Below are 25,604 nucleotides of genomic sequence, written 5' to 3' on the forward strand. Positions count from 1 at the left end.
TCTAATTCCACCTAGCTGGTTTCAATCTTGAGATATACTAGTAAAATTAATCTGGCCAATGACCTATCATGACGAGGCCCACGAGAAGATTAAAAGTAAAACCAGAATAAAGCAACAGAATAACCTAGAAATTAGAACATAGCAATGGAAACAAAAAGCAATGACGAACTTGCAACCTAAAGAAAAACAGAAACCAAACAGAACACGACTGGACCAGCTTCACCCTTCACGTTTAATTAAGTTTATTCTCTTCCTTGATCAAAAAAGCAGCAGGCAAAGAGCATGCTGATATCATAATCGTAATCCAACGAGGATATTGCTCCATGAAAGAATGCAAATTTTTGCATTATCTCATAAGATATCTGAGGTGTGCCATTTTAATTTTGGTGGTACTTTCTTCAATCCTAAATGTAAGAGTTAGTGAAAAGTTTGTGTTGATACTAAATACCATATTTTTTTCCCAAATTACTAATCTGGTTAATTTTTTAATTTTTACGAATCAGTTACCCATCTCCTAGTTAAGGATATTTTGGTTTATATGATCATCCTTCTTATTTTTCTTCCCCTCCTTTTTTTTTTTAGCATTTTTGTACTTTGTTTTTTCAGGCAGTTCAGGAGCTGGATGAACAACAAAGCGCGAAAATCTTCTATGGGCTTCTCAACTGGAAGAACTCTGATCCAAAGCCTAGAGAACCAAAAAAAAAAAGTTGCTAACGGCGTCGTTTGACCAAAAAAATCCTTTTTTTGGGGGGGAAAAAAGACACACAAAAAAAAAGTTGCTAACGGCGTCGTTTGACCCATATCGAATCGAACCAGCGAGCGTTTGCAGAAGCAGCAAGTCGAGAACCAGCCAGGGTTCGCAGTTCAATGAGAAACACTTGGGTGGGGTGTCGCGCAGGGAGTGATGAGGATTGCATTGGACACGGAGGAGACGAACTCGGAGCCGAGGCTCTCAGCAACGCCAAAAGAAGTTGAATGGGTTCCACTTGAGAAACACCCGGTCTTCGTCGCTACGAATAACTCCATAGACGGCGATTCCGGCACTGCATTTTCCCGAAATCTCGTGTCCTGGGATGGATCCTCTCGCCTCTATTTCTGGGAGCCTAAGACCAACTGCCTCCATCGTCTGTCTCTTCGACTGGGCGAGCCTGAGCCTACTTCTATACTTGCTGCTTCCCCTTCTAAGGTCCTCCTCACTCTCGACGCAGTTGCTACATTAGGTTTCGCTTTTGTGTACCGTCCTGTTCCTAAGAAAGTGTTTGAGCTTAAAACCTATGACTTCAAGCTAGGAGTAGAATGAGGGAGTTGTTGCAGTTGGATTAGTGGAAATAGAGTTCGAAGACCGATAAGAATGGAGAATTTAAGATGAAAACTTTAAATTCTTGATCCCATTTCAAGGTTTAAGCACATGCCTGAGCTTCGATGCGGAATGGCTAGTCTTTAACACTAGAGCATGATAATGGTGTTTACATGTCTTCTAACAATTTCATTTTATTTTTAAGAAATGCTGTTCAAAATTGAACTCGAACAAATTATCCTGCAAAAATCTTAACTTTTCGTAACGAGAAATTTTTTAGTGATGAGTTCAACATAGACTGAGTATGCTCAAGAGTCCTTATCATGTGGTACTGGAAGTATGGGCTAACAGTGTACGATGAAAAACCATTATGGAGTAGATACGACGACACTAACCCTCTAACTATTTGTGTTTGCATTATATAACACGTAAAAGACTAAATAGCTGAAGCAGGATTAAATTGGCCATTCACCATTGGATGGAAAATTCTGGCGTGCGATTTGGTGAAATTCGATGGGTCATGGTATATTAGCGACTTATAATTTTAATTCGTTTAGTGTTTAATAGTACAGAGTCTGCAACTTTGTGAATTATGTGATACCGTTCTGAAGACTTGGGTAGGCCTTTGTTCCTGTTTGTTTTATTTCTGACTTGGAGGCTATGAGATGATGGTCGAAAAAGTTTATACTCTGAGTCAAATTAATAACACGAGTTTTAAATGCTAAAGCTTTATAACAAAAGCTACAATAACTCGTTTATTTTTCTATACATTTGATTTGAACTGCTTAATTAATAATGCCAATACTTTGATAGGTATTGCGAGCAGATGTGGAGATCAACTTTGCTATCCACAAAATCTCTATCAACAGGAATGGATCAGCGTTACTTCTTTTTGGCTCTGAAAGACTGTGTGTTATGTATCTGTATGGACGTACATCCAAAAAGGATGTTAATCTGATTTGCAGGTACAGATAGAAATAAAAATGAGTTTTCTGTTTGAACCTTGTGCAACTAGCAATAGGGACACAGACACGTGTAGCTAATTTCAATGTTTCATTCTTCCCATGAATAGAACTTTATACTATTGTATTTATCTGCATCCATTCTGGTTATCTTGTGTCTCTTTTGTGCTATTCGCTTGTTAGATGAATTAGATATTTCCGCTATCTATTTCTGGCGTTTAATTTTAGAATTGAACTTTAAGATACACCACATAATTAGAAATTAGATGTTTACCTTGGGCGTAGTTCCCTGATGTCAAAGTGTGGAGCTTTATCTTGCCATCTTAGAGAGTTGTATCTCACATATATACATTACCATTATTATTAAACTGCTTTTGGGGCATCCTATCACAGGACTATTATGATTGGTTCACAAACATATTCCAAGAGTAGCAATGACATACGTGTGCTAAAAGCTTTATGGCATCCATATAGTGATTGTCACGTGGGAATCCTTTCTTCTGACTCTGTTTTCAGGTATGTTTCATTGTTTTTGCTGTTTTATGCTTCTTCTTGTTTTTTTTTTTTTGGGATCGATATTATTGTAGACGCTTTTTTGAAGATTCTAATGGCTTGAATGTTGAGTGCAGAGCCAGTGTTCAACCTGGCTTATGTAGACCCAAAAAGACATCAACATAGAACCTAAAGACATGAAGGAATTCATAATGAGCTGTAACATAAAACGTCTTGGAATATGATTTTTTACTCAGGTTGAGGGTCAAGTTGTACTTGAAAATTATTCAAACGAATCCCTTAGTGATTATTTCTTACTTTGGAGCAATGAAATAATATCGATAATATGTTGAACAAAGTGCCAATGGTCTAGCAATTCGATGCCTCGTACCATTTAATTAACATATTTAATAGGCTCCTAAGTTTGTTCTTAGATGAACAAAGTCCGGTTGAAGTTTGAAGATGTTAAAAATGTAACTCTAATGGGGCGGCTTGGGCAGCATGAGATGCCTAAGTCACACATTGAATAGCATGAGATACTCAATGGGGGTATAAGTTGTTTTTTTCCCCCTTGCTTACTTTTGGTGGAGGGTTCCCCATCCCATCTGAGTGCCTATCAATTGCTGTTACTAAATTTCTCTGAAAAGGCCTACCTACAAAGGTTTCTGATTGGTGAGAAAGCTGAGTGCAGTGTCACAAGTTGCAATTATCATGATGTGGGCTCTTCAAGGAGCCATTTGACGGGGACTTAGGCAGTATGGGATGCTTAGCATGGAATACTCAATGGGTATTTAAGTGGGCTAGTTTTTGCACCTCAATAGCTTGCTTTCTGGGAGGATTCTCTGTCTCTTCACTCTGTTATTCAAATCTTGCCCTTGACATGAGCCATGGCATTAAGTATAATTCAGCATCCTCCCGTCCTTTGTATTTCTTAACAAAATGTCATTTTGGCTGTTTAATGTTCAGTTGTCTTTGCAATGTTTTTACCGACAATTTACTTTCATATTTACTAGTCAAACTTCTCTGAATAAAAAAGTTGTTTTGAAACCCTCGTGTCTTTTCCTTTCTTTTTTCATAATATATCTTCATTTCTTGGTTGAGTAAGGTTGAAGCTGCACATCTTTATTTTAATTGGTACTTATATTGTCTTTTGGGCCTTTTATTTGTCAACCCATTCTTGTAGGCTTTTTAATTTGGCTTTGGATCCTTTGCAACCTGAGCAAGAATATTATCTGCAGCCTGTGGATCCAGGCAGATCCAGAAGTGCTTCATCAATGCTTCCAGTGGATTTTTCTTTTGGCGGTGACCACTTGTGGGACAAGTTTAGTGTAAGTTCTGCTGATATTCTGATCACTTAAACATATTTTTTACTCGTAATCCACATTTCAGCTTTAAAATTGATGGGACTCATTGGCCTGGATTTTGTTAATCTTTACTTTTGGTGCATATTTTCATTTGAGTCAAGTAAAATTTATTTAATTCAGTCCAATTCTATCTTACATTTTCTCAATGGAAAAATTCTGTGTCGTCATTAGCCGCAACTATATTTACAGAATTGATGGAATCCACCTATGTGGCTCTTACACGGTTAAATAGGATCATAGGTTGCTGTTCAGTTCCTTTTCAGGCCAGAAAGGCTTATTTTTCTGCTTTGAAGTCCCCAGATTTGAGACTTTTGGGTTCTTCTCTTCCATTTCACAAAAATATGCAAGGTTGAAGCAGAAAAGGCAACGATCCCTTCTTTGTTCATCAAATTTCAGATTTGCAGATAAAATGAAAGATGAGTATGAGTCGGGGGAGGATTTGCATAGGAAGGAAGCAGGTCAATATGGCTGTGTTTCCAGTTTCAATGGAGCAGAAGGCTTGGTGACTTAGATAGTTAGATGCCTCATTTAAAAAATTAAAAAGAAAAAAAGAAAAAAGAAAAAGAAAAAAAAAGCCAAAGCCATTTTGGCATAAAGAAGTGTTGAGTATGCTATATTCATCACTCTAGTTAATGGTGCTATGGATTAGGATAACACTGACACTTCACTCTAGAAAACTGTACCGTATACTTTTCATTTCTATCTTTGCAGAGTTTGTCATCTCATCTGTTTGAACATTTGGTACCACGAGTTTTTTTAAATTATTTTAAAATTTTATTTTAGCATACTATAATGGTGTTGCTTATCGCTTTTTACCACGTATTTTATCATAATTGGTTTCCCTCTCTAAATATGTCCTGCGATTGGTGACTCTGATGTTATTAAAATTTTACTATGCTGTGTCTTGATCTGTAATCTACATTTCTAGAAATGTTACTCTTTTAGAAGGAGCTTCAATGTCTGCAGTGCATTGCTTAACCAATAAAAACTTATTCTCTATTTTGTACATTAGTGGCTTAACAGCTTTACTATTGTTTTAAACTTTTTTGTGCCATTGAGCAGGTATTTATTTTGTTTGGTGATGGAGCTATCTACATCCTTTGCCCAGTTGTTCCATTTGGAAGGTATCATATGCTTCATGTTCTATAAGTTTCTATCTTCTTTCCCTCAAATGTGTCATTATGATATATGAATAAACATATCATGTCATTGATCTGAATCTATTACACATGTCACTGTGTATGTATCGCTTGATACATGAGTGAGTGTTGAGTTGAGGTAGACTAGCCACCACACAGACTATATGCCAACAAAATGTTACCACTGTCAATTTGTTGAACGGCAGAGATATCCCTTCCCAGACCATCTGAAAAAGTTTATCAGTCCTGTACGATGATCTCCTTTTTGCCAAGCAAATAATGCAATAAAGACGAGCATTTGAAGAGTCTAATATCATGGGAACAAAACTTTTAGAGAGCCTTTCTATTCGAAGTTTTCCTGTATGATGGAAAAGGATTGGAAACAGAACATTTCTGGTTTTTATTCTCTAGAGCAAAGAAAATACGGTAACAACACACGTAGCATATTAAGATATTAGCTGATTTGTGAACAATTGAGTTCATTGAGAATTGCGTCAAACTATAGAAATCACTTGTGGATTTGACAGCACATCTTGAATGAGGTAATCAATCACGCTTATTATGGTGAGGACTTGGACCACCATTTAATTTGTTCCAACCTTTAAGCATTGGGCTTTAGTTTCCACTTTTAGAACTGAGAATGTGAAAGCTGGTTAGTTATTATTGTTAGAATCATTGATTTAACTGTTGTTTTCCTAGGCAGGGCTTTTTCTGTTGTACAAGTTGAAACTTTTGAATTTTAATTTAATCGTCCGCTAGTATTGCCAATATGTCCTCTTATCATTTGAGATGCAGCACTGTTGCCTTAGCCATTTGTAGATGCTAAATAATATAGTATAAATTGATGATTTGATGCCATTATTTTGTTTAAATTGATTGTATGCTATTCATTAATGCTCCTAGTTTTGTGTGATTGATGTTTTCCTTTTACTTATCTGCAGTCTCTTCAAATCAGAATCTGTGCTAGAAATATACAATGATGCTCATACGTTTGGGCTCAAATCTGCAAACTCTAGAGCCATTAGTAATTCAAAATTGGCAATCTCATGGTTGGAAGCGACATTCCCTGAGTTACAAAATCAAGAGACAGAAGAGAACATGTCTATGCAAAGAGCTCATGCTTATGCTCAATTTGATGCATCTCTTACCCTGCAGGTATGCATATATTTTTAGTCGCACTCCTATAAGTTGCCTAAATTGCCTTTGTCATTTGGCCATTTGTTGAAATGTATGATTAGACCATACTTCTTTGATTTTCTAGGGACCTCTTCGAAGAGTAGGTCAGGGTGGGGATGAAGATTCAGTTGGTCGCAGTGCAGAATGTGAAGGCCGTGCAGTTAGTCTTCTTTATGATCTTGTCAGCAAAGACACAATATTGGTAACTTCTTGGAGTGGTGGGCAATTACAGATAGATGCTCTGGCTGATGAGATCCAGCCTGTGTGGAGTGCTGATAGTTCTCCACGTCTTCGAGTTGATTCCCATGACCATATTCTTGGCCTTGCCATGATTTGTGAGTCAATAACTGGTGGCCTGCCTGAGAAGATTGATCATGCTGTATGGTTGGGCAATCCACCACCACTTCTGAGACTGGCTATTGTTGACTTGGCTCTGCCTCGGAGGGCGGAAAGTGGTTACAATATTGCATTGTTTGTGGATCCTCTTATGCCAGAAAGAATATATTCCCTTCATGATGGAGGTATTGATTCAATAGTGTTGCATTTCCTTCCATTCACAAGTCAGGCAAATGGCAAGGATGACACCATGAGAACTCCTTCTGTGCATCCTGTTCTAAATACATGTCAGAGGGGGAGCACCACAGCATCTCCTCTTTGTGGTTTTGCATCTTTGTCAGATTCTTTTGGATATTCATGGATTGTGGCAGTCACTCTTTCTCAAGAGTGCATTGTGCTAGAGACAAAAACGTGGAACCTGTTGCTGCCACCAAATGTTGATATGGAGGAAAAACCCATTCAATTGGAAGATGAATCAGAAGAGAGAGACATCCCAACTATCATTAGCAAAGAATTACTTAGTGGGCCTAGGACGGTACTTGTTCCTCAAGCGTCTCCAACCTTGCGTTCCATTTCACCTGATTCAATTGAAGGCAGATCAGCATTGCATCAGTATTTCAAGCTTTTTCATGAAACTTATGTGGAGTATGCGCATAAGGTAAGAATATCAAAATGTATTGATTACCACCATATCCTCATTATGACTGAATTTTTCATCCTTCAAGAAAGGTGCAGTCTAAGTTACTTTACTTTATTCGTTGTAGGCTTATAACATGACTATGCTGTTATTTCTTTTTCCATTTTTTTGTTATTTTCTCTTTTAAATGAGTCAAATAGATGCTGGATATATATGAGTATTGGCTCCAACTGAATTATTAAGCTCTAGTTCGAGTTCAATAATACCCATGCAGTGAGTTAACTTAGTGTACGGAACTGACCATAGAATGCCTTATATGTAGAAGAAATTTATTGATGATATGCATCAATCTTTGTTTAAGCACATCACTTTAAGGATCATGTGTCAGAGTTGGTGTATCATCAGCAAATTATATCAATTTTGGGATAGTTCATCATCACAACTGCTGTTTGGGGATGTATTCTATGATAAGGCGACCATAATTTGAACCAGGCTTTGCTTAGTTTTTAACTGTTGTCCTTGCTATTCTCCCTCACCGATTAGGTGTACTTGGAACTCAAGCATCATGCTCCTCAGTTGAAGAAAATCATTGATGACCAACATGATCGTTTGGCTGATGCACAGCAAAAGCTTTTGAAAGTTGCGGAGAAGCAGCCATTATTAGAGAAAAGAATAGATCGTGCAGTTCAAATGCATAGTTCTTTGGAAGAGCGCTTGCAACAATTAAGGAAGTTACCTGGTGCTCACAACAAGCCATTATCTAGGGCCGAGCAACAATTCAAGTCTGAGCTTGGTAATGGATGTTACATCCCATGAAAGTTTCAGTCTCTTTTGCTTGCTTGCCCTCTCTGCATTAGCTGTAGCAATATCTCTCCCCAAAATTATGAAGGGCTTAGTTGATTTACTTTTATTTTCTGTTTGCAGACCACTTCAGGGAAGTTGAGTTGGATGCTTTGCATTCTTCTGTTGATGCTCTAAGTGCTAGGCTGAGGAGGTTTCTGCAATCATCCAAAGCCAATAGCCACCAAAAGCAAATAACAGGTAGGAAGAGTCATGTTGACAAGGCCCAGAAATCGATGCTCAAATCATCGCTTGAAAAACTTTCCCTTTTAAATAGTGAGAATACGAGAAAGGTTAAGGTTGTTGAGTCCCTCTTGAGAACACGGGAAAAAGGTCGTAGGGAATCAAGCGTTCCTAGACCTTGATCCTCTTGTTTGTAACAAGATTGAAGCACTACTTATGTTAGGGCTTGTAATTTGGGATTAGTAGGAATACTCTAACTGGCCTTGTCATGCGCCTCTTCTAACAGAACCTGCAAAACTTAGACGCAAGAAAACCTGCAAGCACAGGTTATAAGTTTCCACTACACTCTGCCTGTTCCAAGAAGAGTGGAAAATCTTAATTACAGATCACATGGCATCGAGCATTGTTGCATATTATGTGCTCCAACATCCTTTTTTGGAAAGGCAGAGCAGAGAAATGCCATAGCTGATGTAACCTTACCTTTTGAGCTGGGCGGTATCCATTCTTTTTATTGGGGTTTGCTAAAGAAGCTTCACTGGAATCTTCTTGGAGGCTACGCCTGCGTGCGAACAGTGGGGTTTGATCAGACTAGTGAAGGCGGGCCAGTATGTACTACGACTGATTCTTCGGCTGATAAGAGCAGTCCTGTCCAAATTTTTTTTGGCAAACGCAGTCTGGTAATTAAAGTAATATTTCCACATTACTTCTACGAAATCTTTTTCGTTGATATATAAATATTGTAGCGTTAGAGGTAAAGATACATGATATTTGGATTACAAAAAAAAAAAAATCCCCTGGTAATTTGCACTCGGCTTAAAAAGTTGTATTAATGGCAAGTTGGCTAGGTCTTTATGGGCCGAATACAAAGTTTTGGGTAAGCGCATGTTTTGATGGTCTGTTTACCTTGCGGTTTGGAGAATGATAACTTGGATTTGTTTGCTCCTTCATTTTTCACGTCTTCAAGATACTTCTGCTTCTGATATTTTAGGGAAGGAATTCTTCTATTTCCCTCACGAATTCCATTTGGAAATTATATATATAAATATATATTTCAGTCTTCTAGTAACAATGGATAGATAATAAATTGGTCCATTAACAGAAAGAAACAGAACTGAGAAACTAAAAAATTATAATATCACAAGTTATAACGATAATAAAATTATTTTGGTAAAAATTATGTTTACAATGAAAGAAATTACACAATATTAAAGTAATTACAGTGGATTAAGAAAAAAAAGGAGATCGTGGCCCCAAACTCAATACCATAAATACACATGCCACTTGTATAACATATACCATAAAGCGCGCACACGCGCATGGTTAAGTAGGTGCAACCGAGCGTCCGCCACTAGTATACAGGAAATGTGGATGGAGCGCGGGTATTTGGGAAGTTGCAGAGACGAGTAGGTGGCTTTTTCAAGGATGTTAGCTGTGAACAGGACTTGCTTGCTAGCATTAACTAGCAATGAACATATACATTTAATTAAACACTAAAACTACCATTATACATATAATTATGATTATAATATTTATTATAACGTGGCATTGCACTGCTCATCAAAGCTCATGAACAGCTACAATCTCAATTCTCACTGCTAAATCTTGTGTGTTAGGCATTCTATTCCCTACGTACGTACGTGCTGTTCATTGCACTTTACAATCTCGTCGGCCCTCTTTCTCTGCGCTTCACTATGATTGGATACCTCTTCTGCGTCCTCGTTGTTGGAAAAAACACCACCTTGTCTTCCTCCGCTGCTTCCCAACTGCCATCACATTAGAGAAAACAACAGGAAAAAAAATGACATTTATCGTTAAGACTGATCTAGTTACCGCACTTTGTAATCAGAAAAAGTAGTGTTTGAATTGAATAATGACCTGAAACGAGTGATCATGAGGTGAAGGAAGACAGAGAGAACAACCCTAGCAAGCTCATAGCCAGGGCACAGCCTTGGCCCTCCTCCAAATGGTGTATATACATTCCCTGGGCTTGCTGCTTCCGAGTTATTCTGTTCCATTTCATATATATAAGAAACCCAAGTGATGAAACAAGACACAACAAATAAAAATGGAGCTAAAAAGAGAGGTTTACCTGCCACCTCCATGGATTGAAGGTTCGAGCATCTTTGAAATGGTCTGGGTTCAGATGCACAGCACGGAATGATGCAAACACCTTCCACCCCTTAGGAATTGTATAACCTATATTTCGTACCACAAAATTTTAGTTGGTACATTGAAAAATAATGTCCATATGTGTCTCATATGTTACGAATAACTACAAGAGCTCTGACTTTGCATAGTGGTCACCTTTTATATTGACGTCCGTCATGGCCCTCCTGAAAATCCCACCGATTATGTTAGCCATGCGCAAAGTCTCATTCACAACCTGAATACCACACCCCAGAAAACAAGAAGAGGGGATTATATACACATATATATTTTTATGTACATTTATATATTATATAACATTAAACAAACGAATGAAAGAAGGTTTTGATGTTGTCTGTATGTGGAATACACTCACACATTGAGTAAACGCCATTGACTTGTAATCACTCCACTCCACAGCAGCTTCTGCATCCCCCTTCTTCGCTCTGATCTGATCATGCTCTTCCTGCCAAAACCACCACCAAATCCTCCCATTAAACTCTTAATCACAAGGCAAATTATCAATTAATTAGCTTGATTAAATCTCTAACAACTTGTGGGCTTTGTTGGAATACAACCCTGGCACGATAAAAAGGAAAACAAAAAAGTGATACAGATACAGATGAGTTGGCAAAACCCAAAAGCTGTCCTAGGAATCAGAGAAAGCACAACGTTATCAAACCGCATAATTAAACTTAGCAACCAGCATAATAAAATCATTCAAGTGTGATCTTGGAGCATTAATTAATATTTAATACGCGCCGTTGGATTTGACAAAGGCCTTGAAAGCTGAAACCACCACCGCACGATTTCCCATAGTACTTATTAGCTATGCGTCAAAGGACACAGCTCCACAGCAGAACAAGTTTAAGCTTGAGCCCTTGAGAAGAATCCAATATTTTGAAAGGAAAAAAAAAAATGGCATTTGTTTTTAACCTGAAAATTTAGTGTACTTTATTTGCAAAATTACAGATGGGTAAAAAATATAGGAATGGGAGAAGGAAGGGGTCAAGAAACATGTGTGATCAGAGACTCTGACACGACCGATTTTATTTTTTTCTGCAGAATTGATTTTTGGGGACTTTGTCATCTTGACAAAAACCCCTCAGCGTGCAGTTTGGATGTAATAATTTTGTCCCTTTGGCTCGACATTCGTGTCTTCTTCTTTGACTTTACGACATGTACTTCCCCTCCTGCTTTTGACCTTCTTTATTTTTTATCTTTGAAGCAACCTTGATTAATTTCATAAAGATATTTTAATTTAAATTTGTTAATCTAATCTCAGCTTCTTACAGGAAGAGTTGCCACACACAACTATCCGCTTTTTACTGCCATGCGTCCACAGTAAAATTTCTGTTTTAGATATTTTATAATTAGGATCGAGGTTAATATAAAACATTTAGTTGTGGATAAATATATCGCGTGTCCGAAAGTATGAATATGATATTTATGATCTTTTTAACCACGGTGAAAAGTGAAGAATGTAGACTTTTTTGACAGAGGTAGGATTGATGTTACCTTGAGCTGAGCCAAAGCGAGAGGAGTCTCGGTGAGGAACTTGACGGCGAGGGTCATGATGGTAGAGGTGGTCTCGTAGCCGGCGACCAGCAAGGCGATCATGAAATCAACGATCTGCTCGTCGGAGAAGTGGTCGCCGGAGGCCATGAGTGCCCCGAGCATGTCGGATCTGGCGCGATTGTCATTCCTGCGCTCCCTGACGATGAGCGTGAGGGCCTCGGCGACCTTAGTCCTGGCCCGGATGGCTCGGCGGTAGGTGGCGGAGAAGAGAGGCAGAGGCAGCGTGAAGAAGCCTTCGATCACCATCACGTACTGTTTCCTCAGACTCTCCGTCCACTCCCCCGGATCGAAGCTCATCAGTTGCTTCATCGTTAGCTCGAACGTTATCTGCAACACACATTTTCCTTCTTCATCACTTTCAAATCACCAAAGCACGCATTACACAATGTGATTCTTGTTACACACACACACGTGTGTGTATTCATGAACTAAAATTCAAAAATTAATAAAAATTAAAAAAATAAATACGGAAAATACATATATAATATTATAGCATGTGACGCTCAAAGGCATGTTATCCTTAATATGCAAATTATTATTTTTAGCCGTAAACTGTGCTTTTGGTGGGTTCTATATTGGCTTAACGTGGGGCTTCTATGCAAATACCACGGATTCTAACATATTAATTAAAAGGGGGGAATTATTTTAATTGAAAACTAAAGCCATAATCAACCAAATTTTCTTTTTAAAAAATAAATTAAAAAGAAGGCGGGGGGGAGGGAAGGGGGGAAGGAGGGTGTTTTTAGTCCTTACTGGACCACCACCAGCTCCAACAGTCCCAAGCCCCATGTGATGGCCATCGAGATGGACTCGGACGATCCAGGACCGAGTCGAACCGGTAGAGTTGGTCGAGTTGTAAAGATTTGGGAAAGTTGGTGATTTGTGATTGAGAAGAAAGGAAATGAATTAAGGCGGGGAAGGAGGGGTTACCTTCTTGGCCTCCTCCATGAGGAAGACCCGATCGGTCCAGGCATCCAGGTTGAGCCGGATCAGCCGGTCTATATCGACCAAGAGATGATCCTTGATGATGGCGGAGTTTGCGAAGCTCATGGTGAGCGAGTGCATTCTCTTGTGAAGGCCACCTTTCATCAGCAGAAGCGAGTGCTTGCCCAGAAGGTTCGATATCGAACCGGGGTAGCTACAATCGAACAGCTTCCCCTCGTTCAGCAGAATGAAACGGTTCGTCTCTGGGTCCGCCGAGAACACCGTCGGCTCCCCAAATATGTGCGTCGTGAATATCGCCCCGTACCGGTTCACCCGCTTGTCGACGAAAGGCTCCGGGTTCTCACTCTTGTAGGCGGAGATGAGCTGAAGCGTCTCGCCGATAAAAGGCAGGCCTAAGCTCCCCGGCGGCAGATGGAGCTTCCGGTAGCGGCTCCGCCGGAGGAGGAAGAGGAAAACGGTGAAGACGGCGGCAAAGAAAAGTAGTGAGAGAAAAGAAGCCATGGGAATATACAGAAGAAGAGAAAGGCGCTAATATATATATATACTGTGCGTATATGTTTGTGTATGTATAGATATGTTTAATAAATACAGAAAAGATGAAAGGTTTTAAAGTTTCAAGAGAGGGGCAGTAATGGAGGAGGGAGGGAGTATATGGCAAGAATCTAAAAGCGGGAAGAGGGAGGGAAGGATGTGGGATATTTTGGTATCTGACAGCCTTTCTTCTCTCTAAACACACCTTCTCCTTTATGTTTCTCGGGAGATTTAAAAGGCAAGGACTTTTGGACACAGTATGGGAAAACCTCCTTTTATTCCTTCTTTTGTTTGCCTCTCTTTGAACTTTTTCTCGTTGTAAAAATTGAGTTCGTTTTAATTGTTATAACTTTTTCAGGTTTAAAAAGCTGAGTTTGTTTTCATGGTTGTCTTTCTTTAAAAGCTTAATATAATTTATTTTAATTTTGATCTTTTAAATTTTAAATCATAAATTTTAATTTCTTAAATTTTTTATTTAAATATTAGTTCTATAATTTAGTAAAAATTTATATCATTTTATTTCTTAAATGACTAAAACTTATTACTTCAAATTTAAAAAACTAAAACTAAAATAACAGAAAAATTAAGGAATCAAATATTATATTAACACTCTGATTAACTTCCATGTTCTATTTTTTTTATGATTAATTTTTTTTCTTGCCAACTTCTTTATTATTAAATATTTGGTCATATAGCTGATGGATCCATTTTCTCAATTAAAAAGGCATGTAAGATTACAAAATAGATCTAACTCATCAACTCCCATTTATAAGAGAGTTCTATTTCTTTTCTTTCTTTTTCTTTTTTTCTGGCCAAGAGACAAGAAAGCTCTACGCTACCGGGCTATAAGTTATATTTGATATGTTAATTTCAAAACATAGCAAAATAATTTTTTATATGACAAAAAATTTCTAGATGGGAGTAAGACGGAGGGGATGTTTGAATAAAAATAAAATCATATTTTTAAAAGTAATTTTATAACATACAAAATAAATAAGTGTATGAAAAAAGAATTTTGTCTCAATTTATGTGAAAATACATTTTAAAAATATTTTTGTGTTGGCACAAACACCTCCTTAATAATAAACCTAGGTAACCTTGATTGTGACGAAATTATTTGACCAATATACTTTCGCGTTTTTAAAATTTAAAATTTGTGAGTTCAATTTAGCGTGCTTATATTAGTTCTAGATTTTTGTTCGCTTTTTATTAAATCACTGGACACTAATAACTCATAGTAGACCCTAATTTTTTTCATGAAAAAATTGGATGAACTTTTTGAATTTGTCACATCTCATACCAAATATAAATCACAAACACACATCTTATACATATAAAGAAAATTAGTTAAAGTCAGTTTTGTGTTTTAAATTGGCTAAAGTCATTTAAAAATCTTTTTTTCCAATCTTGTTTCACCGCGCATGGCTATTTTTAGGCATAAAAACATGGTTTTTTCCCGGAAAATGAGAAAAAAAAAATACTTCATTAAAAGTTTTATTTGTATACAAATTTTGCAAAGTATTATTTATGTACAAAATTTTATTAAGTCATTCTCACAGATAAAATTTTTAATAGCCCCCAATTTTTGTGGGTCAAAATTGTGGAGTGATGGGATTCCAAAAGTGGTAGTATGATTTATGAAATAAGTTAAAGAAGTTCATGCACATATGTAACGTGGGGGAGAGGTAGTGCTTATATGAAACAAGTAAAATGATTAGTGGGTTTACTTCAGCACAGTAAATATCTGATTATGCTGTGTCCTGGCCCCATTCGTTGCATTTGTATAATTTTATTATTGCTTCCACGGAATATTTAATCTTCCTTCTACCCCTTCTTCTTCATCATATCCTTTCCCCCTTATATTTCTCATTTCTCCTCTGCATTGCAAACATCATACGTATGGCTTATATTAGCTACTCCTCCTAAATATAAGACCTTTATAAGTATAAGGGTCTTATTTAGCCAGTATATATACAATTTACTCCCTCCCTTTCAGGGAGCTGCTGGTTTTGAAATTCCTAGAAGAATAGTCATCACTTAATTGTACTGGGCTTGACCCCTTTTCTTTCACCGGGGAAAAAAAAAAGGATCAAATTACATAATTCTTCAGTTTTTTCATCGTTTAATGCTCAAGGTGGGAAAATTCTTTTATACAGTTATTATTGGAGGTGTATCAGAAAAAATATTATTTATTCCTCATTTTATGATTTATTTCTTTAATTACATCGATTCAATATTTCTTTAATTACATCGATTCAATATATTTTTTAAATTTACAAAGCCTTCAAACATCCCACAAGGCTTTAACACAAATTACTACGTATAAATATCATCATATAAAAAATTATACTCCTCTAGTCCTAAATATGCTTAGGACCAGAAAAATGGGTTCTAAAAAAATTATATAAAAAATTATAAATATCACTACAAAATGGGTTCTATATTTTGTAATGTAAATTACACTATAAAAAGAATCATATATTTAGGACCAGAAGAGTACCATTCATCACAAGCCATATGCAAATGTAGGGTCAATCTAGTCTTAAAATTATTCTTAAATTTTAATAGAACCACATAGATCTCCCTAGCATTTTCCAAACGCACGCAACACGCTTTCAAATATGACATTAAAAACATTAAAAATTTTCCGTAGTTTACTTATTTCATCCTATTTATAAGATACAGAGGATGTTTTTGTTGATCCTATTTATAAGGTAATTCATTAAATTTTTAATATACTATTTTTTTCATTTATTTATTATTAGATATTTTTTAGAAGATGTATATATTAAATAAGAATAAAGTTAAAAAAAATTGTTATATTTTAATAAAGAGTTAGTCTAGTTTAAGATTTTTCTCATGTGAAATATGGTACTTTATAAATAGAACTAAAGAAATATTATTTATTTTTCAGATGAAGGCTGGGGTTTTGAAAATTTAACAGTAGTGTGGATATTTTATTTTAAAGAGAGATTTGTGTAAACTTTAGAATTGAAAGAAATCTGTATGCTACTGCCAACGCAACAAAATACAAGATCCCTCTAATTTGCTCTAAAATTAAATATTTGTGAAATATTTTTGTCAAGCTGGTTAATTAGTTAGGATAGTTAATTAACAAAACTAATTAACCATATTTCCATTGCATCAGGAGCATCTTGGTGGTTTAGTGAACAAAATTAACCTTTAGCTTGAACTTTCCTTTCGATGCCTCATATTAATGAAGGGTTAATCTAAATTAATTGCCTGGTGACACAATGGGAATATCCGTTAATCGGAATTTTGAGGCCTATTGCTTTCTAACCAATATGTTTAATGTTCAGTTTTTTCGGGTCAAATTAAATGTCCACACACAAATGACCTAAATCCAGTATTAGCTTTCGAGGTTTTTTTTTTTTTAACCAGAAAGTACTGGTCTTAATATAAGACTTTATTTGACATTTATTTTTGTCCTAAATATAAGATCTCAGTCTACTTTGTCTCTTACATTTATACATTTTTTTCAAGGTAGTCCTTTTAACAATAGTAATTATAGCCAGTATACTTGATTAATATGGATATTTTAGAAAAGACAATACATATTGATCACAAATAACTAATTTAACTTCTTTCCTTAATATCCGTAAATTAGTTAACTAGCTCTTATAATTAGGACCAGAGGTAGTACTACTCTCTCATGTTTATATTGTAAACTTCAAGTAACTAGTTCACGGATAACGAATAATTAGTTAAAAATATATTTTTATTTTTAAATATACTCATATAATAAATGAGAAATGAAAGAGAATGTGTGAAAAAATTTGATAAGAAAAATTATGACAAAAGAGAGAAAATAGATAATTAAAGGTAAGATTAAAAAAATGCATTAAGTGTTAAAACAAACACCAAAATTAAAGTTTATTATAAAATAAATTGCACACCTCTTCCCATTTGAAATTGATAAATAGAAGCCGGGGAGTACTTTAAAGTTCACGGCAGGCGTGATGCGAATTTAGGCATCCTTTCTTGCCACTTGGGACGCTTGGGATAGACAAATATATATCACATATATAATCATGTTTATCAAAAAATATCACACAATTTGCAGACACGTGTCATACACTTAATGTAAATTCAGGCACCAACATAAGTTGGTCCTAGTGACTAATGAAACGAGTTTTAACTTTTCGTTATTTAAATACGAAATCCCAAATTCAAATTTATGTAAATGCAAAAAACGTATTTGATAGAGTTTAATAAATGTTTGCGCTTTTACTTTTGATGTTTTTAGAGAGATTAGTTTTTAATGTTCACTGTGAATGCTCTTACAAAGAAGAATTATATTTGAGGAGAATTACTAAGAAGTAATTGAAAAAATTTAATTATTAAAAAATTTTAATGACAAATGATCAGTTTAAATTTGTTGTCATATTCTATTCTAGAATTTGTTACTGTTTTCTCTTCACGCTTGTAGATGGATTTTAAGGTAATTAATTCTATTTTTGGGTCTTAAATGTAATTCTCTCTTATATTTATTGTATGAAATAATTATCGTGCGGACTTTGTCATAGGTACGAGTCACGTTTGTCCATATGCTTCCCAAATTAGAAAATGAAACGTGGAAAACGATGACGAGTTATATAACCCTCATTTATTTTAACAGCAACTTTCACAGTTTTTTGTCTATTAATAATTAACCATTAAGCATGTCAACTGTTGTCAGTCCGCGATTTTCAGTAAAACAAAAATGTCATTTTTTGTGAATGATAGAAAAATCGTAATATATTAATTTCAAAGTCCTCCTCAAATAACCTGCAGCTGGTATTAAAATGACATCAGTATTATTTTTCATTAATTTCAAGTCCATGATATTATTGGAAACATGTAACTATTACTCAAAGATACATTATTCAATATTTTGGATTAGTTTGCTTTGCTAATTAGCAGAGTACTAATAATAGCTTTGATCTCCACCAAAATCAAAATAATTGTAAAACACATCAACAAAAATACATAATGGTCTTGCTTTTGTCAAAACTGATGAATTATCAATTTCAGGTTTACTTAGAATGGTTTATAAGCAGCTTTTCAATAATGACTTACGGAATACTACCTCCGGTCCTTAATATAAAATTTTTTTGATATTCAATTCGGTTCTAAATATAAGACCTAAATATATTTTGTCTCTCATGTTTATCTTTTTTTCCTTCAAAGTAGTCCTTATAATAGTTGCGCATGTATGTAGTTCTAACTAATACACATGATTAGTAATGATATTTTACGGAAGATAACACATATTCATTACAAATAGTTAACTTAAAAATTTTTTAATCTAATCGAATTAGTCATTTAGCTCTTTTATGAAAGACCGAAAGTGGTATGAGAGAAATTTGATCTTCACTTACATATAAAACGTGTTTATAAACTTAATGATTTGTTAGTGCTTGTTTGAATTAACGGTGAACAACTATGATTTTAGATAATCATGAATTTTATATAAATAACACTAATTATAAGTGACATTGGTTAATCGTGATTTTTGTTTGGATTTTTTTTATAAGTGATTTTAAGAACTGTAATTATGTTTGGTTTTCATTTATTAAAATCACTCATAGATGTATAATTACCAAAAAGGGTATAAAGTTAATAAAGTTGTTTACATTTTCATAATTATTATATTTAGTAATAAATTTTATTAAATATAATTTCATAAATGATATGAATATTTAAATATTATTTTTATTTTAAAATTATTATTTAAATAACTTACAAAATTTATGTGTAGTGCAAACATTAAATAAGAGACACCATATAAATAAGCGAAAATTTTAAAAAAAAATGATTAGCAATTTTAATGACACAATGTAAACCTTATCTCAGGCAACACCATGTTTTCAAATTTCCAGGGGAAAAAAAAAAAAGGTGCGTCTCGCACCAAGACTGCATAATGTCACCAAATTCATGATGCCCTCCCTCGACCAGCCTCTGATGTCTCTGTATTCCGCTGCGCTTGGAAGAACAGAGATTACGATTATTCAACAAGGCAGTCCTTCGCGAGAGCATGGTGAGGACCGGAGATTGTAAATTCGTGAGAATAAGATTAGTGAATTCTGACTTGCATAAAAAAAAAGTGAACAAATAAAGAAGAAGGAAGCATACTTTTGATTACTTGATTGATCTGAGACGACGTGACGACGGCCTTTTAAGAATAAATTTGAAGTCGTTTAGGTTAAAAAATTTTAAGCAAGATATGCTGAGATAATATTCAAGGAGAGGTTTTTGAAAAAGTATGAGAGGACAGATTAGAGAAAATTTAGTTGCTAAAAATTGATCGAGATTCTTCAAACATATAAGTTACTATTTGTTGTTTATCCTAAAAATACAATAAAAGAGTAAAATCACGATTTATCGAGATTTTATAAATTTACCCAAACAAGATAAACAGGCTTCATAATTATTTATTTGAATTTAAATAAGTTTAATTGAAATCCCACCAATTAACCAAACATGTTCCAATCATACTCTCTCTCCCTCCCCCCCCCCAACACACGCACATAAAGGTGATGGTGAACTGCCAGGGAGGAAGGTTCTAAGAAGATGACATTAGAAACAGAGGGAGCCACACGGGTGAGGTATGACAATGGAATCAATGCAATGAACAATTGCAACGTTCTTGCCATCATGATTACGCGCTCAGCCACATACACACCTGGTCCCCACATTTGAACCATTTTCTTCTTTTCAGCATGGCATAAAATTACAAGTAGAATCAAACTCATAATACTATGAAATTTTAAGGCCACTGATATTTTAGCCACTCTCAAGTAACTGAATGCTGTTTATTTTATTTTATTTTTCAAACTATACTTCCAATTTAATATTTTTATTTAACATTTAGTTTATTTTCTTCATAATTAAAATTTAATAGTGAAAAATCCCATCAATCTCTCTGAAATTACTCGTCAAACAACCTGTTCACTACATAATACTCCAATTTTCAATTTAATTGATGCTCACATTATATTACACTTCAAATGTGTTTGAGGAAAAATGATATGGAATGTTATCTTACCAGTATTGTTGTCAAACTCGCGAGTTGACTTTCTGGATTTAACGTTTTTATGTTTTCAGCTAACAAAATCGTGTCGACTCATTCTTAAACTGTTGATAATTGTAAATTCGGTTAAACTTATGAGTTCATTTACCGAGTTTACTGTTTTTACATTTTTAGCTTATAAAATCGTATCAACTCGCTCTTAAACTCGTGCTAAATTTTTAGATTTGATTATATTTAATAACTTTATATATGAATTTTATAAAAAAAAATTTGTTGAATGTGATAAATTATGAACATTGATGGATATAATTTCAATTATTTAAATTTAAAATATATTTAAATAAAATTATTCTCATTTTTTATACATTAATTATCTGATTATATACTTTTAATACCAGTTTATTAATAAAAGTAAACTCTTCTGAGTTCATGATTTGAGTTTACGATTCGAATATATATTATTATTACGAGTTTATTTAAATTCGTGAGTTTGACAACCTTCTTTACCAGTGATACAAAACATTGATTGACTTGGACTTGGATATTAATATTAAAAAAAATCAAATATTGAATCGTTATTTTGTGGTGCAAAGATCAAAACCTTAGACACTGGAGTACTTACATTCCCATACTATCCTTATCGCCTCACTTGGCGTCATGTGACAATTAAATTTTCTTGCTAAAATGTAGATATCTTTTTATTAGAGACAATCCTATTTAAAATAATATGAGGTATTAAATGTGACGATTAAATTAAGTAAAGGGAATAATTCTTTGGGCATGCGCGACTTGTCCCAATCTTTTAAGAGGGCACATGTGCAAATATTAATGACACCAACATTCTGTTTTTACGAAACTAGTACCAATCTTGCTGGAGGGGAAAAAAAACCATAGTGCTTTAATATAAGATCCAATGTTGAGTTTTTTCCTAAATATAAGACCCATTTATATTTATCAATTTTCTCTAAATTACTATGGATCTTCAACCATAATCAATAGAGGAATATGAGATATTAAGAAAAATTATGGTGTTTTAGGAATGTCACTTTATAATAACCAATGCAACAATTTAATCAAATTAGTTAAATTTATATACCAGGAATATTTTTTTTAAAATAATTATCTTGTCAGAGCAAATTTGAACATTATCAGAATCAATTGAGAATCAATATTTTAAAAATAGTTTTCTGCATTCATGCACACTAACATCAACGCTCATGAATCTAATACCATTCTTTCAAAGTCATAATATATTGATGAAAAATTATTTTGGGAGAAAATTAAAGCAGATTCACTGGGGAAAAATTTTGAAGTGACGTGGTCGATTTTCAATACAGAATCTAGTTTGTAACTTTAACTTGAATTACCAACTAGGATCCGAAGTAGTATGCGGTTTACTGAGAAAAGCACTAAAGTAATCATTTATAATTATAACAATAAGTTAATGGATTCTATAGGTAGATTCGGGATTTAGAGACAGATTTTGTGCCCACGATTGACGGGATCTTGGACAAAATTTAATCCTGTTTTGTTTGAGAGAGGTTTTCGCTTTTTAAAATTCTAAGATGGAGTACGATGTTCTCTCAAATCCAAATATGTTGCCGCAATATTGGAATCAACCATGCACTTTCTTTATTAATTAAATTTCTTTTGTTTCATTTTTGTGTATTAATCTACACTAATTGCATCGGTTTGACCACCAACATAAACTAATACTGCTATATAAATTAAGCTATAGTCAAATACATCGCTTGATTTTTAACTTTTTTAATACACTTCAGGAATTCATGACATGCTTATAATAATATACTTGTTTGATTCACTTTTAGACCCAATTATTGGCCGTTCACAAACTCGCTTATATCGCATTGCTCAGTATACTATAGACACAGGAAAAAAATCGAACGAATAAAATTCAGAATATTTAGGCACTGTTCCTAAAAAAAAAAAAAAAAAAAGGAAAAACATTAGGGGGACTACGTTAGAAAAATTGTTATCCATAGAAGTCGTAATCAGAGGATATATGATCCACGTGTGAGATGACAGTGCGTGGCTATCAGACAAATTAAATTTTTGGTTTTAGTGTATGTCAATATTAATTACTTCCACATTCTCTTATGGCCCATTTCTCAATAATATGCTCTTCATTGGCCACCCCGTATTAATCAAACCATCAGAAATATGCACTATTTATATACTATGCAGCTGTAAAAAGAAAAAGGGGAAAAAAGAAACTCTCTTTGGAAATTTTCTTGACCAGAATGATGTTAATACTGGTATAGTTAAGTTTTATATACAGAAAATACCAGCACTCGAATTCAAGAATTTTTTATCAATAAAACTTTATATAGATTTCTAACCAATTTTTGAAAAACATATGCGTAATTGGGTTCAGTGTATCTCACTACACCGTATTGAAAATTATCCATTACTTCAATTTTTTTTGGGGGATTAAATTGAAGGAAATTATTATTCGTTGGGACTGATTCAAATATATATATAAGTGAGTATTTATTTGGTCGATATCAGGACAGCAACATATGATGGGAATCAATTATATGTGAGGTATTAATCGATAGGGTTCTTGTTTTGTTGTTTTTCTTTTGTTTGACCTGAGCCAACTATGACCAGCACTGCTCTATGCATTTGCAATGTTATTTTCAAGTGCAGTATATAATTTTCATAAATTGACGTATCCAATTTTGAGAGGCATAAGTTGCCGACGCCTCTTTATGTGATAGGGTTTGCTTTTTCCGCCTAACGAGAAAGAAGGAAGAATTTGTACAAATTAATTTAGTTATCCATTGAAAGTGTTGCTGATTTGTTTAAAATTTTATTGTTTGTATTGGGACTATATTTTGATAGAAAATCTCTTCACATATATATAATTAATATGAATAATTTGTAAAATAAATTATCCACTCTAGTTTTTAATAATTTATACATGGTTGATTATTTATAACAAATATACATTGGTTTTGTTAAAATGTCTTATTTAATAATGTGCACTCTTAAATGCTCTAAATAGAAGTCCTTAATGTGCAAAATGAATAAAAAAAATGGAAGGGCTCAAAAAACTTATTTATCTTATTTTCTTAATATAAAATTATTTAATTGATTCATATAAATAAAGAAAAATATTTAAATTAGTTATTTGTCAAAAATATATATTGGTTTTTCTAAAATACCTTTTTAAGTTATTGATTGAAATTATATTTTGATGCAAACTCTCTTAACGTACATTCCTCTAGTCTTATTATAGGATAGAAAAAGAAAAAAAAATTTAGTCCTATTTATAAGACAAAGAGAAATTTTTTTAATATAAATATATAATTTTATCCTTCACTTATTATTGTGTTAATTTTGTTTTTATGGGATATACTCCCTCCGTTCCTTATTATAAGAGACATTTGATGTTTATGGCATGTTCCTATATATAAGAGACACTTAAAAGTTGTCTCTACTTTTTTGTGTTGATTTCCTATTTTACCCATATTTATTGTCTTCAACTCACACTCTCTCTCCCTCTCACTTTTCTTTCTTTCAATAATTTAATTATTCTCTTTCATGCTCTCTCTCTTATTAATGAGGGCATTTTTGGAAAAAAAATTATATTGATTGTTCTTAACTAATTTTAACTGATTTTTTGATCAACGTAATTCGGTTATTCGTCTCTTATAATAAGGAACGGAGGGAATACTATTTAGGAGTATTAAACAGGAATAAAGTTAAAAATTTAATAAATTTTAATGAAGAGTTAATGCAGTTTAAGATTTTTTTCTATATACAACATGTTGGAAATAATTTGTAAATAATATTGGATGAATACAATTAATAGGATTAATTTAAATAAATTGAGAGGTAAAATGAAGTAGAGTTGTATATTTAATACCGAAATTTAATCTCTCCCTGGCTCTTAGCGGATGGGAGGTACCAGTAACATTGATTTAGGGCCAATCAATTTGTGAAGGACCAAGCCACAGGAGCGTTGCATCTCATTAAATTACTGCCTGGTTGGTGTGACCACGGGGGGAAAATGACTGGTTCCAATAGAATGAGAGAGAAGGATGTGAATCCAAGTGAGATTCGGGCCAAGGAAAAAGAAAAATTAAAGTGAGACCACATAGTCATACTCGTAGGATGCAGGAAGCATTGAATGAGAAGGGGGAGGGGGGACACACGTGTGCGAGTGATTCAGGTTTCAGTTTCCAATGTTCTGTCCACTCTGCTACTCTGCTTTGCGCACGAATGCGTATGTGTCAGTCCCTGCACGTGTGCCCCCTTCTGTGGGCCCCCTTCACGTGCGCTCCTGGCCCCACCACCCTTTCCTCTTCGTTTCTTTTTTATTATAATATGTATGGAAAATCCCAACCAATCCACGTCTCCCCACCCTTCCTCCTTTGTCATGGTCACTAACTCGCCCCGTCCTATCCAACTCAAATTTCTTCACTCTTTTTTTTTTTTTTTTTTTTTTATCAATTCCATTTACTTGAAAGTTTAACGATTCAGATTTTATGGATTTGAAAATAATTTTATAAATTATTATTTATTATTATTTTGAATTATATTGACTAAAATTTAATAGCTTTATTTGATTTTATTTATTTATTTTTAAAATTTAACATTTTATTTATAATTTTATAAATATGAAATCTGAATTGTTAAAATCCCAATCTTATAGTTGAGATGAGTTGACGAAAATGAATGGAAAAAGAAGCGAAGACGCCTATTGCCCACTCAAATCAGCCCTACCTCCATAATGCTCTCACTCTACTCTGTAATTTTCTCTCTCCCCACTCCCTAAAATATATATATAATTCCATATATTGGAATTATGAATACTATTAATTCCAATTCTTAATATAAAATATAGTTTATAATTAGATCTTATATTAAAAATTAGAGATAATATTATATCTAATCCTTTCATAAAATTCAATTAACCG

General features: G+C 34.2%; 2 protein-coding genes across 3 annotated transcripts; one reads left to right on the plus strand and one right to left on the minus strand.

The window, feature by feature from the left end:
- The first annotated feature begins 845 nt into the window (after nucleotides 1–845).
- LOC114752403 (nuclear pore complex protein NUP88) lies at nucleotides 846–9,304 on the plus strand. Its single transcript, XM_028941157.1, has 9 exons — nucleotides 846–1,186; nucleotides 2,111–2,262; nucleotides 2,653–2,775; nucleotides 3,935–4,079; nucleotides 5,178–5,239; nucleotides 6,196–6,409; nucleotides 6,516–7,424; nucleotides 7,947–8,196; nucleotides 8,328–9,304. The coding sequence occupies exons 1-9, from the start codon at nucleotides 905–907 to the stop codon at nucleotides 8,606–8,608; spliced, it is 2,418 nt and encodes an 805-aa protein (XP_028796990.1). The 5' UTR covers nucleotides 846–904; the 3' UTR covers nucleotides 8,609–9,304.
- A 482-nt stretch (nucleotides 9,305–9,786) lies between these two features.
- On the minus strand, nucleotides 9,787–13,833 carry LOC114752396 (cytochrome P450 90A1-like). Of its 2 annotated transcripts, XM_028941150.1 has the most exons (8): nucleotides 13,080–13,833; nucleotides 12,090–12,476; nucleotides 10,948–11,037; nucleotides 10,731–10,809; nucleotides 10,516–10,622; nucleotides 10,302–10,432; nucleotides 10,064–10,189; nucleotides 9,787–9,855 (listed from the first exon to the last, which is right to left on the minus strand). In XM_028941150.1, the coding sequence occupies exons 1-7, from the start codon at nucleotides 13,593–13,595 to the stop codon at nucleotides 10,081–10,083; spliced, it is 1,419 nt and encodes a 472-aa protein (XP_028796983.1). In that variant the 5' UTR covers nucleotides 13,596–13,833; the 3' UTR covers nucleotides 9,787–9,855; nucleotides 10,064–10,080. The 2 variants fall into 2 exon arrangements, with proteins under 2 accessions (XP_028796983.1, XP_028796982.1); XM_028941149.1 differs by having other exon boundaries at nucleotides 9,852–10,189; nucleotides 13,080–13,832.
- Nucleotides 13,834–25,604: the final 11,771 nt, after the last annotated feature.

Source organism: Neltuma alba, unplaced genomic scaffold (genome assembly GCF_004799145.2).
Source record: "Neltuma alba isolate B1F8T4 unplaced genomic scaffold, ASM479914v2 tig00007371_pilon, whole genome shotgun sequence".
NCBI lineage: Eukaryota > Viridiplantae > Streptophyta > Magnoliopsida > Fabales > Fabaceae > Neltuma > Neltuma alba.